The sequence below is a fragment of the Callorhinchus milii genome, unplaced genomic scaffold, assembly GCF_018977255.1.
Source record: "Callorhinchus milii isolate IMCB2004 unplaced genomic scaffold, IMCB_Cmil_1.0 Scaffold2, whole genome shotgun sequence".
NCBI lineage: Eukaryota > Metazoa > Chordata > Chondrichthyes > Chimaeriformes > Callorhinchidae > Callorhinchus > Callorhinchus milii.
The window spans coordinates 63,861,806-63,879,265 of record NW_024704743.1 but is presented as its reverse complement, the minus strand read 5'-3'; the positions used below and the strand labels follow the sequence as shown (position 1 = coordinate 63,879,265).

The window sequence follows — 17,460 nt, the reverse complement described above, 5'->3', positions numbered from 1 at the left end:
TCGTCACTTTATGCTGTGTGAAGTGGATTGGGGATTTTAGTCTGTTGTTAAACAAACAATTTGAAGAAAAGTTTTGTTTTCATTTGATATTTGTCCTTTCTGATATTATAAGCAAAATTATTATTCAGCTTTCTGCTTTGAATTATATTCAAATTCCACAGTTTTCATTCATGAAATATGTGACTGATTTCTTGAAAATTAGAAATTCATTATTGTACAAGGCTACACTTTGTAACCAATGGAAACATTGTTTGAAAATTTCTTTAACACTTAATTATGTTCGTCTTTTGGTGCATTTTATGTTTTTAATATTGCCTTCAACTGCAGGTTTATTGGCACTATAGCATATGCCCCATACATACCAAATTGTTGAATATGTTTGCATTGATATATTCCAATAAATGATGAATTTTACTTTGCATAATTATCTCGGCCTTGAGTATATAACATTCTCGTATATTCAAAAATATCCATTCAAAGTTTGTGCAGATGGAAAAAAAACGTAGGCAGGAGCTTTATGAAAATGATCTGTCATAGTCAGCAGTCATGTTACAGAAAGTAGAACTGAAAACAATTTGTAAAATCTGTGATCAAGTAAATACATTATGGTAATGACCAAGACTTTAAGTGTAAGAATTTTGCATTTTCTAACCTCTCTTGAGTTGGGTGACAAATTTAAAGGTAATTTTATTAAATTGTACAAATGTGCAGACAATTCTAATCTAGCAGTCCATGCTTTTGGTCTGCTTCAAATAGATTAAAGTTTTTTTAATGCATTGAAAATTATATTATATAAGGCCAGAATTATTTACTGTCTGCATTTGATTAGAAATATTGCACAATCCATGTGATTTTGAGCTGTTCTTCTTGGATTTTCATTATCTAGTGATGAAAAACAGACTGATAGCAGTAAACAAATTCTTGGTTTTATGTGGTCTGGCTCCTTCCTGAATCAGAAACAAAGAAGTGCCTCGTGTTGTTTTTAGGCCAGGAGCTTCACTACTGTAGGGGTAAATGGTGTGTGTAAAACAAACATTTTTTTTGTGTGTGCCTCAAAACCCTCCTCTTCGACCATGCCAACGGTCACCCCCCTTCCCCTCCCCTCCCTTCTCCCCCCCCCTGACCCCAGCTCGGGTCTGAAATGCTGTACACTGTCCAGTGCAATTCCACTTCCATGGAAGGAAAGCAAGGTTGTCCATTGTCGCCCACTTTATTTAAGGTATTCATCAACAACGTATTGAGTGGCATCGGGAGAGATGGACTTGGTAGATCTGTTCCAGACATTTTTAATACATGGAAACATAGAAATAGGAGTATGCCATTCAGCCCCTCAAGGCTGTTCAGTTATTCTATAATGGTTGATCTGTACCTCAACTCCAATTAGCCGCCCCCTGCCCTTGCCCCGTATCCCTTGATACCCTGACCTAACAAATATCTATCCACCTCAGTCTTGAAGATGTGAATGGATCCAGCATCCACAGCTTTTTGGGGGAGAGAGTTTCAGATTTCCATTGGCCTTGGGTGTAAAACTGCCTTCTGATTTCACTCCTAAATGGCCTAGCTCTAATTTTAAGATCATGTCCCTTTGTTCTAGATTCCCCCACCAGAAGAAATAGTTTCTCTGTATCACTTGTGACACTCATGCTTGTAGATTATGTTGTGCTGTCGATGGGGAAGATCATGCACTGCTCTCACCATCTTGAACACTGAGACACTCAGTGGGACATCATGGCGAGTGGTCCAAAGCTATTATGGCTCTGCATAGCTTGAAACGTTGAAGATATCAATTGGAAAATACAAGGGTCATCCATGACAATTTGTTAATTTATATCAGTAACTGAAGTAGTGGTCACCATCCTTTGCTTGAACAATGGGCTCGAGACATGCTGAGGAAGCGCAAAAAGTCATTATGATTGTTCTTGTTTTTCTTCAGTGAAAGCAAAGTGCTAATGCTGGTTAAGCTTGTGGTATATGACATGTATGCAAAAGGTTCTCCTTTAGATTCTGAGTTAATCGGGATGCGGTGGAGAGATAAAAGTATCAGTCTTAGCTCAGTTTTTACTATTCTCACCTACCAGTTAGAAGGTTGTGGGTTCAAGTATCACATTGGGACTTTGAGCTCATAGTCTAGAGCCAGGCTGACACTCCAGTGTAGTGCTAGGGGAGTGCTCCATTTGTCAGAGACACTATTTCAGTATTTCATTGAGACATCAAAACTGATGTAAGCCTGTTAAACTGGATACTAAAGATCCCAAGGCACTATTCATAAAGAGAAGGGAGTTTCTCTCAGTGTTCTGGCCAGAACTGACCATCTTCCCCAGCAAAATGTCATTCACTTCATGGCTGTTTGTGGGATATTGCCATGAGTAAATTGGCTGCCACATTTGCCTACAAATACACAATCACTAAGATTTTACAGTAAGTCCTGCGAAACACTTTGAGATGTTTTGATGCTATGATAAGGCACAATATAAAATGCAACAATTATTGTTTCCTGAAACCATTTGTGAAGTCCAGGACCAAGCAATGAGGTGAATTTAGGTTTTAAAAAAAGGAAAGCATCTACAGGAAAGAAGGACTTCTTCCCACACTGACCTGTCATTCAGCTGCAATACTCAATGCACACTCTAGGGTTCCCAAGTCTTGGCTCCTACCACCCTAACACTTTCCAGAATGAGGTAAGAATAGTACGTACCTCCAGGTGAGAGTACACATTCCATTCCAGACATAGGGAAACTTCCATCCATAGATGGCATGCCCATGTGGAACTCTTAAGTCTGGTTTGGATACTCTCAAGCACGTTGATGGTTTTCTGCATCTGTCAAGCACCAGGCTGATCAAATAAAATGTTCTTTCCCTTCTCCAGTGTAGTACTTTTTCATTTAGTTCTTGGTATCCTTACCATCTCTTTCACTCATGGTAAAGAAACTCTCAGTTCACATTGGATATCGTTGTTGCTATTCTATTCTATTTTCTAATTACTTGAAATAGAGGACCCTCTGGCCTCCAACCCCTTAAGCCTAAAATAAGCCCAAAAAATGTTTTAGCTTCCTTAATCCTTCTTACTTTATTAGGTTTGTACAGAGACATTCAGGTTTATGACATTAAATTGATTCACTCTTACAGGTGGATAGGATGGCGAGTTTGTACAACATCCATCTCCGCACGGGTTGTTTTTGTAACACTGGAAGCTGTCAACAACACCTAGGAATCAGTAATGAAGATGTCAGAAAGAACCTACAGGTGAGCGTTAGTTCAGCTTGTTTGTATTTCAGCATGCAAGACTGAGTTGAGGTTTCCTATCTTTTTGGTAATGATTTTGACTTAAAACCAGAAATCCCTGAAAGGAAGGCTGAAAGCTGATGATTCCATTTTGAGCCAGAAAGCTGGAGTGTTTTTTTTAGAAAACTACTTATGACATTAAAAATTTGAACATCTTGAGTTCAGTCTTCCTGACATATGTGAAGTGCAAGAGTGCACATTGGAGAATTGTTATTTTAGATGCACCACAGCACACAAACATTGATAATGGAATTCTGAGTCGGTAATTTACCAATTTATACAAAATACTGTAACTGAACGTGGTCTTTTCTTGAAATGCATAGATACATAAGATTTTCTGTCTCCTGGGTAATTTGTTTCCATTGTTATGGGAGCTGTCTGTTGAAAGAGCGATTAAAATTGAGTTCTCGTTTTGTCTGTTAAGGCGCATGTTAAAGATTACATGACACCTTTCAAAAAGAGAAGGACGCTTTTCCCAGTGATCTGACCAACAGTCCTGTATTAACACTGTCAGTATTTTGAAACCTTGCTGTGCACAAAATGGCTGTGACATTTGCCTACAGATACAAAGTCACTAAACATGGTAGTAATTACTTGTGAAACACTTTGAGGTATTTTCATGTGTTACGCTCTATCAACAATTACAAGGACTATTTTTACACTTATTTGTGTTTTCTTTTTGACTTTCTGCTAAATATCTGAGATGTAGGCTTGGCTCAGTAGGTAGCAAGTCCACATCTGGCTCAAGCCCTACACTGGGACTTTGAGGTCACAGTCTAAGTTGATAGTGCAGTGTAGTGTCAAGATGCTGTTCTTTGTATGAGACTTAAACCAAGATTCCTTCAGTTTGTTCAGGTGGACTTTAAAGATCCCATGACACTATTTGGAAAGACTAGGAAGTCTCTTTTAGTGTCTTCGGGCACCAGGCTTCGGGACCACATCACTCCCACCCTCGCTCGCCTCCACTGGCTCCCCATCCCCCAGAGGATTGATTTCAAGATCCTCATCCTCACCTACAAGGCCATTCACGGCCTTGCTCCCTCCTACCTCTCCGACCTACTATCCCCCTACCTACCTGCCCGTACCCTCCATTCCTCCGGCTCCGGTCTGCTCCACGTCCCCCGCCCCAATCGCCCTACCATTGGTGGTCGGGCCTTCAGCCTCTCAGCCCGAGCTCTGGAACTCTATCCCCCAGTGCCTTCGCCTTGCTTCCTCCCTCTCCTCCTTCAAGGCCGGTCTCAAAACCTTTCTCTTTGACCGTGCCTTCAGCTCCCCTCTCGACTCTCTTCCCCCTTCTCGCTCCCTCCCATCCCTCCCCTCACCCTGACCATTTCCCCCCTCCTCGCTCCCTCCCCTCCCCTCACCTTGACCATTTCCCCCTGCTCGGGTCATGACCCAACTGTGCAGCGCCTCGGGACGTCCTCCTGACGTGAAAGGCGCTTTATAAATGGAATCTTGTTGTTGTTGTTGTCTTAGTCATCAATCAGAAAGTGAAATTGGTCATTCACTTCAAGGTTGCTTGTGGGACCCACTGTGTACAAATTGGCTGCCACATTTACCTACAAATAAACAGTCACTACATTTGACATTTATAAGTGTTATCAAATAAAAGTATTATTATTACAAAAAAGTAACCGGAATACAAATAGATTATTCTATAATAATAATAACAATAATAATCCTTGCATTTGATATAGCGCTTTTCACGTCGGGAGGACGTCCCAAAGCGCTTCACAGAATATACTGTAAAGTGAATTGACTGTATATTTGTGGGCGAACGCGGCAGCCAATTGCGCACAGCAATGTCCCACAAACAGTCGTGGATTGAAAATGACCAATTTATTATTGTTTTTGGTTTTGGAGGGATTATTATTAGGTGTGTGGAGTAAGGAAACTTGCCCAAGGTTTTGCTCTGCCTGGAATTGAACTCAGGTCTCTCGCTTGCAAAGCGAGTGCTCTAACCACTGAGCTACAGGACTCCACTTTCTTTCCTGTGATCAGAAATATCTCTGATAAACTTAGTTCTGCCTACCAGGATTATTTCTTCCTATCTTTTTTAGCATTCTTTTTTTCCAACTCTGAAGGGAAAACGATCAAGCCTGATATATGGATAGCTAATAATGGAATCTGGAGAGTTAAATACTGCAACTTTTGCTAAAAACGTACCAAAATAACACAGACCCTTATTTAAGTGTTTTTAAAAAATCATAATCATGATAATTATCCTTAAAATGGTATAGCTCCTTTCATGTCAGGAGAACGTCCCAAAGCGCTTTATGGGATATAAAGTGGAATGATTCAATGTTTAGTGGGTAAATGCAGCAGCCAATTAGCACAAAGCAGTTCCCACAAACAGCAATGTAGTGAATGACCACTTTTATTTGGGAATTGTTGGATTGTTAGTCAGGACACTGGGAGAAACTCCTTTCTCTTTTCAAATAGTGCCATTGGATCTTTAACGTTCACCTGAACAGGCAGATGGGGCCTCGGTTTAAGGTCTCATCTGACAATGCAGCACACTCCCAACACTGCAGTGGAGTGTCAACTTTGACTATATAAGTTTCAGGTTCTGACATGGGGCTTGAACCCAAGAGGTTGACTCAAGAGGTAAAAGTGCTATCAGATGAGCCAGAATGACACACTCAGTCACTGAGGACACAATCCTCACTTATTTTGTCTCATTCTTTGAGGACATAAATCCTCACTTGCTCTACCTCATCCATAACTAGCTTTTAATTAAATGTCTCTCCTCTGACTTTTTGGACTTATGGCTTCCAACTATTACAATATTAGCAAGGTGTTCTTATTGGGAACCAAGTACCTTGTAGTAACACTTTCCAATTTATTTTCTTTGTTCCTATCATCATAATATTATTTTCCGTGTAGTTTTCTGTGTATAGATGCTATTACTTTTTATATTTGGCAACTGTACTAATAACATAAATAAAAATAAGAAAGTGCAAAATAGTTTTTATATGTGGTGTTCTATGTGGTAAAAGCTGAATTATCTAGTTAGGATGAAGCACTTTGCATAGATTTTGTGCATGCTGAGTTTGAACACCATGGCCTGTGGCCATAACATGAAACCAGCACGTGAGATGTTTATAGTCTTGTCTTGTGTGTGCTGCTCAGGGTGGATTATCTCTTAGTCATTTTTCTCTTCGCACCTCTTTTCTTTATACTCAGAAGCCCTTAATTTGTTAGCTCAACAGCGTTATATTTCACATATTACAGTTAGATAAAACGATCACTATAATTGGATTTGTTAGTGACAGTAACCAGCTTCACTTTTAACTCCAACACCAAAACTGCACTCTGAGGAATCGACTTTTACAGAGGAAATTAGAAGAGGCATTAGTGTTCTCAAAGGAGAAAATGGGGAGCAATCCAAGTGCAGAGAAAATGTTACACGTACCAGTTAAATGAGCTTTAAGCCCTGTAGCACAGCTACCTCATGATGCTGAGAAGAAATTATAAATGGTTTCCCCCCCACCCTGTAAGTTATTTTATCTTTCTATGGCTCAAGGCTACAAGGTTACTTTTAAGCACTGAGAAATGTCTGCAGTTTCTTACTCCAGCATTCCGCATCCATATTTGTCAATGGCAACAGCAGTAATGTACACTTAACATTTTCTGATAAAAATTCCGATTTCAAGAATAATTGCGACAAACATTTTTATGAAGCATATCCAGTCATATCTAGTGTATCCAACGACGAAAGCACTTTCAAAGAAGGAGCAATTTAAATAATTATTTCCCATTACCAAAGTGACTATAATCAATTATGAAATAGTTTTAGTCACTCTAATGCCATTTCATACCTTTAAAGTGTCACTGGATAAGATTTGGTGTCAAGCTGGCTCCATAGAAACACTCCCCCCCTGAGTCAGAAGGTTGTGGGTTTAAGCCCCACAACTCCCTTGGAACACTTGGCTAACGCTCAAATCCAGTGCTAGAGTGCTGCATTGTCATCCTTTGAATGAGGGTGGCCAAGGCAATTATGCCCTCCACCCCTCCTGACCCCAACTCACAGTCTTTCTGACGTGAAGGGTGCTCTACAAGTGTAATTTGTTGTTGCTGTGCACAAATTTGCTACCATGTTCAGCTATAAGTATAAAGTCACTACACTTTACAGAATTACTCTTTGAAGTGCTTTGAAATGCGATAATGTGCTATATCAATTGCAAGGATTATTATTGGAGAGTTTTACATGTTTCAGGTTTATTCCCTTATTTTATTTCCTGGTAGTGACAGCACATAAATATTTGCTATATTCCAAGGTAATCCTGGGGAGCTAATGTATCCAACACAGCCTAATAGACACCTCAGGGTGTAAAATCTTTAGCTGTATTTATAAATATTTTATAAATTGCTACTTTGATTTTTAATATTGTTCCAACTCCTTAATGCTTTCACTGGAACAAACCTACACTTAAATCTGAGCAAACTCCATGCAGAATTAAATCTACATTTGCTTACATTCAATGTTAAGTGGTTGGTTGAAACAACAATGTACAATATTACATGAATGAAATACTAATAAGGCAAACACAGCACGTACTTTACAGCAATTACAACATAATTGATATCAAACAATAGGGAAGCGGGAAAGGGAGAGGGGATTCAAATGAGTGGAAAGTCATGTTGAGCATAAACATTGGCATGGACTAATGGGATCAAATGTTTTAGGGTTGCACAGTGTATGAACACAGATTTTAGTGGTTGTAGACTGATAGGAAAAAAGTGTATTTTGCACTTTTTGGCAGTAAGTTGGTAATAAACTTCAGAGAGATGGTTTATGAAGGAAATTAATTAATTTGCATTGGCCCAGCAGGAGTCATCTTTTGAAGTTGCAGTTAAGACATATTGCTGGGTCAGGATAAAGTTCACTTGACATATTGTTGGGACAGAATAAATGAAAGTTCACTCTGCATTTGATCCATACTATACCTGACATAAGAGTGACTGGGTCTGTGTCCTATTTCCTATTTAGTTTCCTATTCATTTTATCTCAGAAGAGTAGACTTTAAATGTTGTGCCTTTATTCGTCCTGTACATTTTAGCCACATATATATATATGTTCGTTTCTTTGACATTTAGCTCTTTTGATACTGTATTTTTGGATTAAATATATTTAAAGGTGTAAGTGTCAGCGTGTCTCAGTTGGAACTCTCGGTCAGAGGATCATAGATTCAAGTCCTGGGTCATGGATTTGGAAACAGTGAAGTGCTGCATTACAATACACTACAAATTTACATCGATATAGCACCTTTTACGTCAGGAAAACACCCCAAGGCACTTAACGATACTGGCTTGGTACCCAAGCTGGGGATGGGAGACAAGAGGGTGGTGGAGGGGAAATACGATCAAATCTTTCCATCTCTATTTGAACTATTCACCCAAATGCCTTTCTCAATCAGATACTTTCTTCTTTTTTGAAGGATTTAGAATCTGGAGTTTGTTCCAAAAATGCAGCGTAACTGAAGTTGCATAATTTGCTTCTTGAAGCTTAATTTAAATCCCTTATTGTTTTATAAGCACGGAACATGTTGCAGACTGCTATTTGGGGCTATGTGCAAGATTCAATAACAGTAACAAACTTTCTGCCAGAAATGTTCAATTTTCAATTCTTCGACATCAAGCTATTTGTTTGTGATAGGTATCCAATGTTTAAGAAACTTGCATTTCTGATTGTATACATAAAATGTCAGTGTGTTTCCATATTTTATACCATCCGAAATTGTTATGTGGATGACTAAACTATTCCATTATTTCCAACAGGCTGGCCACATCTGTGGGGATTCTATGGATCTGATTGATGGCCTCCCCACTGGATCAGTCAGAATATCCTTTGGCTACATGTCCACATTTGAAGATGCACAAAGATTCTTAAGGTTCATCATCGATTCTTTTGTGAAGAATCCAGTCTGCTTTGACAAAACCATCCTGTCTAACTTGTCAGGAACTGAAATAATGAAGGAGAGATGTGGATTTTGGACCGAGAATCACACAGATAAAAGAAAGATAGAAGACCAGGAAGTCAGTCAAAGAGAACGGAATTCTGCCAGAATTCAGATTCTTCCAAATTGTCACGTTTCAGAGAGTCAATCAAAGTTGAACAGCTATATCCATGAAAACCATGAAGAATTAATCAATTCTGACTGTCAGTCAGTAACTCTTACCAACATCTACCTGTACCCAGTCAAGTCCTGTGCTGCATTTGAGGTGGGTAGGAAATCTTACTGTTTCCAAAGTACTCTATCCAAACAATAACCAATGGCTGATGATGGTTAATCAGTTCTGTGATATTTTCCTCATTTACAATCTTGTTTCATTATGAGGAAAATAAATAGTATTTGGTGCTCTTTTGATTTTAAATTTTACAGTATTTTGTGCACTGCTTTACTACTGCCACATTACATTTCCCACCTTGTGGGGATCCAGGGAGTACCCAGCATTATTATTACTTTTTATAACCATCAAAGTACTACTATTCTCCTTCCAGAAGAGTTGGAACGTGAGCCAAATTTTGAAGACTGACATCAACAACTTGCATTTATATAGCACCCTTCACATAGGCTAACATCTCAGAGAGTTTTACAAAGATGGGATTGGACACCAAGCAAAGGAGAGGGAATGGGTGAAAAGAGGGTGGCTATAGATGTGTTTGAAGAAATCGTTTTTTAAGGCAGAAGTTAAAGATAGATAGGAAGAAAGCCAAACAAAGGGGAAGAGAGGGATTTCCAGAGGTCAGGGGTATTATATCTGAAGGCTGCACCACCGATGGTGTGGTGGAGAGAGCAGGGAATGCATAGCAGGCTGGAGTTTGCCAAGTGGTGGGACCGAGCAGAGGAGTGGGGTACGAGAAGTCGGAGAGATGAGAAAGTACTGGGATTTATAGATGAAGTTAAGAGCCTTGAAACTGATCTACTGATATTCAAAGAGACAATGAATTTGGTGAGAACTGAGGTGATGGGTGTGAGTTTGATACTTGGTGATGTTAGCGAAGCACTTTCAAAATACCCAGGAAAAAGCTAAGAAATTATCCCAAAAAACAGGATCTAAAATCTTTGGCTGTGTTTATAAATCCTTTATAAATTGCTACTTTGATTTTTAATATTTTTCCATCTCCTTAATGCTTTCACTGGCACAAACCTATACTTAACTCTAAACAAACTCCATGCAGAATTAATCTACATTTGCTTACATTCAATGTTAAGTGGTTGCTTGAAACACCAATGTACGATATTACATGAATGAAATACTAATAAGACAAACATAGTAAGTACTTTACAGCAATTACAATATAATTGATCAAACAATAGGGAAAACTATGCAAAGATTAGTTCATAATCAAGAACTATGCTTTACTTAAAGCTTAGCACTATGTGCTGCATTTCTTTTATAAAAAATAACAGATCAAAGTTGTTGCTTTTGCTCTACTCTAGGTACCCTGAGGCCTTTTTTTCCACTGATTTTTTGAATTTTCTACCCAGGGACACAGTTGGAAGGTTTTACATGTTTCAGATTGTGTTTTTGCACTTCAACTGCTCAATTCATCCTTGATTTTTTGTAACTTTTGGTCCTGACCGCCTAATTCACAGACTGACAGTTGTCATCTTCTATAAGTTTGTGATGAAACGGCATCACAAGACCTGCCAGTAATTATCCCAGAACTCTATGCTTTTGCCAAGCATTAAGAACATAAGAACATAAGAATTAGGAACAGGAGTAGGCCATTTGGCCCATCTAGCCTGCCCTGCCAATTCAATAAAATCATGGCTGATCTATTCTAACTCCACCTACCCACCTTAACCTCATATCCCTTAATCCTTTTATCTACAAGAAATCTATCAATCTCAGTCTTGAATATGTTCAAGGACTGAGCATCTACAGCCCTTTGGGCTAGAGAATTCCATAAATTCACTACCCTCTGAGTGAAGAGGTTTTTCCTCAACTCAGTGTGAAAGGGCTTACCCCCAATTTTAAGACTGTGACCCCTGGTTATAGTTTCTCCAACCAGGGGATAAAGTCTCCCTCTATTCTGTCGTGCCCCTTAATAATCTTACAAGTTTCTATAAGATTACTTCTCATTCTTCTATATTCTAGAGAATATAGGCCTAAATTGCTCAACCTATCCTCATAACTCATCCCCCTCATCCTTGGTACCAACCTAGTGAATCTACGTTGTACCCCCTCCAAGGTGAGTACATCCTTTCTTAAATAAGGAGACCAAAACTGCACACAATACTCTAGGTGCTGTCTCACCAGGGCCCTATACAGTTACAGCAAGACTTCCCTACTCTTATATTCTAACCCTTTTGTAACAAATGCAAACATACCGTTAGCCTTCCTAACTGCTTGCTGTACCTGCAAACTAACTTTTTGTGACTGGTGTCACAAGTCCCTCTGAATGCTAACACTATCTAGTCTCTCCCCTTCTAAAAAATAATCTGCTCTACTGTTTTTGCTACCTAGGTGGATGATCTCACACTTCCCTACATTATATCTCATCTGTCACCTATTTGCCCACTCACCCAGCCTATCTATATCTCATTGCATTTTTTTAATGTCATCCTCGGTGTTTACTCTCCCTCCTAGTTTAGTGTCATCCGCGAATTTGGATATATTAAGTTCGATGTCCTCATCTAGATTGTTGATGTAGATTGTAAATAGTTGAGGTCCAAGCACTGATCCTTGTGGCACTCCACTAGTCACATCCCGCCAATCTGACAAGGACCCGTTTATCTCTACTCTTTGTTTTCTTCCCATTAGCCATTCTTCAACCCATGCTAATATATTCCCCTTAATTCCATGGGCCCTAGTCTGTGAATCAACCTTTTATGCAGCGCCTTATTGAATGCCTTTTGGAAATCTAAATACACTACATCCACTGATTCCCCCCTATCTAATCTACTTGATATGTCCTCAAAAAAATCTAAAAGATTTGTTAAGCATGACTTCCCTTTTGTAAAGCCATGTTGACTCTGTCTAATCATATTGTGATCCTCTAAGTATCCCACTACGATATCCTTAATTAAGGCTTCTAGAATTTTCCCTACCACCGATGTCAGACTAACTGGTCTATAGTTCCCCATCTTTTCTCTCCCACCCTTCTTAAATAGTGGTGTGACATTTGCGATCTTCCAATCAATGGGAACCGTTCCAGAATCCAAAGAATTTTGGAAGATCAGACACAAGGCCTCCACTATCTCATGAGCTACCTCTTTTAAAACCCTAGGATGCAAACCATCAGGGCCAGGGGACTTGTCACTTTTTAATGCCAACAATTTCTCGAGCACCAATTCTTTGCTAATGTAAATTTCCCTAAGTTGCTTCCTATCATTAGCCCCTTGGTTCATCTCTATTTCTGGTAAACTTCTTGTGTCTTCTAACGTGAAGAAAAAAGCAAAGTATTTATTTAGGGACTCTGCCATATCCTTATATCCCATTATAATTCCTCCTGTGTCTGCCTGTAATGGACCCACATTTACTTTTGCGAGCCTATTCCTCTAAACGTTGCCTTCATTCCTCCGGGTCTGGCCTCCTCCGAGTCCTCCTCTCCACCCTCGGTGGCCGTGCCTTCAGCCACTATGCCCCGAGGCTCTGGAACTGCTTTCCTCACTCCCTTCATCTCGCTCCCTCCCTTCCCATTTTCAGGTCTCTGCTGTAGACCTTTCTTTTCGACTGCGCCTTTGGTCACCTTCCTCCCCCTCCCCCTGGCTCGGTCCCGGGATCCGTTACTATAAAGCGCTCTGAGACGCTGTCCGGCGTGGAGGGCGCTATATAAATCCAAGTTGTTGTTGTGATGTATTTATAAAAACTCTTACAATCTGTCTTAATGTTCCTAGCTAGCTTGCCCTCATAATCCATTTTCTCACTCTTAATGAGCTGTCTCCTACTCCCGCTCCTCCCTGTCTCCTACTCCCACTCCTCCTGTCTCCTACTCCCGCTCCTCCCCCTGGTACACCACCCACCTCCGCTCACTGAAAAGCCAGGTGCGGGCTGCTGAACGCACCTGTGTCAAATCTGGCCTAACGGTCCACCGACAAATCTGGTTGGACCTCCTCAAAATTTACCGCTCCACTCTAGCCTCGGCCAAGTCGTCCTTCTACTCCAGGATAATCCTGGAGGCGAAGAACAACCCCAGGCTACTGTTTTCCACCACAACCCGACTCCTCCGTCCCCCCCGCCACCCCGCGCAGGTCATCTCCTCCAACCTTCACTGCGAGGAGATGCTGGATTTCCTTGAATCCAAGATCAAGGGAATTCGCTCCGCGGTCACTTCCCCTCCAACATCCACCAACCCCCCACCCCCTCACTCCCACACTCCGACTGCTACCCATCCTCCCCTACTCACTTTTGTACCCGTTTCCCCACCCTCTGTCACCAAACTCATCCTATCCCTAAAACCAACCACCTGCTCCCTTGACCCCATCCCCACTCCACTCCTTATCTCCCAGCTCCACTCTCTTGCCCCACATATCACCGACATCATCAACCTGTCCCTCTCCTCTGGCTCTGTCCCCATTCCCTTAAAAACTGCCACCATCACGCCCACCCTGAAAAAACCCTCCCTTGATGCGTCGCAGCTATCAAGCTACCGGCCCATCTCCAACCTCCCCTTTCTCTCCAAGGTCCTGGAAAGAGTTGTCGCCTCCCAACTGCGCTCTTTCCTTTCCACCCATTCACTTTTTGAACCCCTTCAGTCAGGTTTCCGTGCTGCCCATAGCACAGAAACTGCCCTGGTCAAGGTCACCAATGATATCCTGACCATCTGTGACCAGGGCTCCCTCTGCCTCCTCGTCCTCCTCGACCTATCGGCAGCATTCGATACGGTCGACCACGCTATCCTACTCCACCGCTTGTCCTCCCACCTCAACCTTCAAGGCACTGTCCTTGAGTGGTTTAGGTCGTACCTTTCTCACCGTCTTCACTTTGTCTCGACGAATGGCTTCTCCTCCACCCCCCGTACTGTCTCATGTGGTGTCCCTCAGGGCTCTGTCCTCGGTCCCCTCCTCTTCACCCTCTATATGCTCCCCCTGTGGTGACATCATCCGCAGACATGGAGTTAACTTCCACATGTATGCGGATGACACCCAACTCTACCTTTCCTCCTCTACTCTCAACTCCACGACCACCGATGTCCTGACAGCTGCCTGTCCGACATCGAGTCCTGGACGAGAGACAACTTTCTTCAGCTCAACGTGCGAAAAACCGAGGCCCTCCTGATTGGCTCACGTCAGCGCCTCCGCACCTCAGGCGCTGACACCATCAGCATCCAAGGCTGCACTCTCCACCTCTCAAAGCCAGTCAGGAACCTCGGCGTTTTGTTCGACCCTGAGCTGTCCTTTCTCCCTCACATCCGCACCACAACTGGCACCGCCTTCCATCACCTCCGGAACATCGCCAGACTACGGCACTACCTCACCCCTCACGCTGCTGAAACCCTGGTCCACGCCTTTGTCACCTCAAGGCTGGACTATGGGAACTCTCTCCTCGCCGGCCTTCCCGCCACCTCCCTCCACAAGCTGCAGGTCATTCAGAACTCTGCAGCTCGTGTACTGTCCCGCACCAGGCTTCGGGACCACATCACTCCCACCCTCGCTCGCCTCCACTGGCTCCCCATCCCCCAGAGGATTGATTTCAAGATCCTCATCCTCACCTACAAGGCCATTCACGGCCTTGCTCCCTCCTACCTCTCCAACCTACTATCCCCCTACCTACCTGCCCGTACCCTCCGTTCCTCTGGCTCCGGTCTGCTCCACGTCCCCCGCCCCAACCGCCCTACCATCGGTGGTCGGGCCTTCAGCCTCTCAGCCCCAGGCTCTGGAACTCCATCCCCCAGTGCCTTCGCCGCCTCCTCCCTTTCCTCCTTCAAGGCCGGTCTCAAAACCTTTCTCTTTGACTGTGCCTTCAGCTCCCCTCTCGACTCTCTTCCCCTCCTCGCTCCCTCCTCCCTCCCCTCACCCTGACCATTTCCCCCCTCCTCGCTCCTCCCTTCCCTCCCCTCACCCTGACCATTTCCCCCCTGCTCGGGTCATGACCCAACTGTGCAGCGCCTTGGGACGTCCTCCTGACGTGAAAGGCGCTTTATAAATGGAACCTTGTTGTTGTTGTTGTTGTTGTTTTTGTTTTTCCTTTGTTGGTCCTTAAAACACACCCAGTCCTCAGGTTTGCTACTTTTTTGGCAGTTTTATAGGCCTTTTCTTTTAGTTTTATACTTTCTCTAACTGCTCTAGTTAGCCACGGATGAACTGCTTTCCCTGTGGTACTCTTATTCCTCAGGGAATATGTGACCGCTGAGAATTTTGCACTACATCTTTAAACGTCTGCCACTGTTGGTCTATTGTCATATCCATTAATCCAGTTCTCCAGTCTATTTTAGCTAATTCCTCCCTCATACCTGCAAAGTTAGCTTTATTTAAATTTAAGACCCTTGCTTCGGATTTGACTACATCACTCTCTAACTTAATACTAAATTCTATCATGTTATGATCACTCTGCCCTTTGAGCCTCAAAGTTTAGTATAATAATAATCCTTACATTTGATATAGCGCTTTTCACGTCGGGAGGACGTCCCAAAGCGCTTCACAGAACACACTATAAAGTGAATTGACTGTATATTTGTGGGCGAACGCGGCAGCCAATTGCGCACAGCAATGTCCCACAAACAGTCGTAGATTGAAAATGACCAATTTTTTTATTATTGTTTTTGGTTTTGGAGGGATTATTATTAGGCGTGTGGAGTAAGGAAACTTGCCCAAGGTTTCGCCCTGACCTGCCTGGAATTGAACTCAGGTCTCTCGCTTGCAAAGCGAGTGCTCTAACCACTGAGCTACAGGACTCCATCAATTTAATGGATGATTGGCATATAATAATAATAATCCTTGCATTTGATATAGCGCCTTATAACACATCTTTCAGATGTCTCAAATTGCTTCACAGAATATACTGTAAAGTGAATTGACTGTATATTTTGTGGGTGAAACGCAGCAGCCAATTGCTCACAGCAGTGCTGTGCCACATGTTTAGTCACGTAGAACAGTTGACTAGCGTAGATGACAGAACAAAAAACTAGAATGAGAAACTATGAAATTAAAAGGCACTTGATGAAAAAATGCAGAAACTAATGCCAGGCTTAGCATTTCATACGAATCTCCTGTAGAATGGAATGTTAGTGTGCTTCCAAACAGCGCCAACTGGGGAAGATGATTCTCTGTATTTTGTCATTTAATCAGAAGCCTCGGTGATGGGCTTCCGCATTGTGTTAGACTACGCAAAAAATCACAATCTGATTTGTGTAGCTTTTAAGGATTTAGTAACAAGGAGCACAATTTTCAAAAAAAAATGTACAGTTTGGTCTGTAAAGCAGCTTGACTGCTGAGCTTTATAATGTTAATGCTGATGACAGAGTTTCAAAAATCATGATGGGAGATGTCAAGTCAAAATGCTGTGAATCAAAGTTTGTAAGTAGCTCTTAGGCTGTGCTGCACAGATAACATTTAAGTGCTCAGTGCCTAATTCTTTTTAGTTTCCTGATATGCTTAGGAAAGTGGGGCAAGCAATGACATTGTAGTCCATGTTCTGTCCTTTTATGTCTATGTGGGGGAATAAAAAGCGAAGGTAATGTTTATGATCATTAAAGTGAGAAATATCCATTTTGGAATGGAAAGTAGATAGAAATGCTTAACATATGATTAATCCAAAAAAGAATTTGATGCTCTTAAAGCAAATTCTAAAACAAGATCATGTTTATTTCTGCAGAATAAAACATCATTACTCATCTTTGTGTGGAGCTTTCAAAAGATTTGAGTATTTTTCTCTTTGTTAATCATTAATAGCTAGCATTTATTCCCACTGTTTGAATGCCAGCCGCTTCATCTAAAAGGGTAATAGGAGAGAACAAAGAATTCTCTCACCTGTGAAATTTAAATTTCACACCAGTCACCAAGACAAGGTTGCAGCAAATTAAATGGAAGCTGTAATTAGTGAAAATAATTTAATTTTCACTTTCCTGGATTGGCTTTCTTAGTAAATAGCTCAACAAATACACGAGTCATCAAGACCTATGTAAGATGTGGCTCTTAAAGAAAAAGTGCCATTGGATCTCCAAAGGCTCTATTGTGCTTGTTTATGAGTGATATTGTTGGTGTTTTTTCTTTCTCTCTCCTGGAT

The 17,460-nt window shown here is 41.7% G+C and overlaps 1 protein-coding gene across 1 annotated transcript in view; it reads left to right on the top strand.

Moving 5' to 3' along the window:
• Positions 1-17,460, top strand: part of mocos (molybdenum cofactor sulfurase) — a 155,383-nt gene that overhangs the window by 89,913 nt on the left and 48,010 nt on the right. The window contains exons 7-8 of the mRNA XM_007897447.2: positions 3,127-3,243; positions 9,064-9,507. Of these exons, the coding sequence (XP_007895638.1) occupies positions 3,127-3,243; positions 9,064-9,507 (561 nt within the window). The remainder of the gene's footprint in view (positions 1-3,126; positions 3,244-9,063; positions 9,508-17,460) is intronic.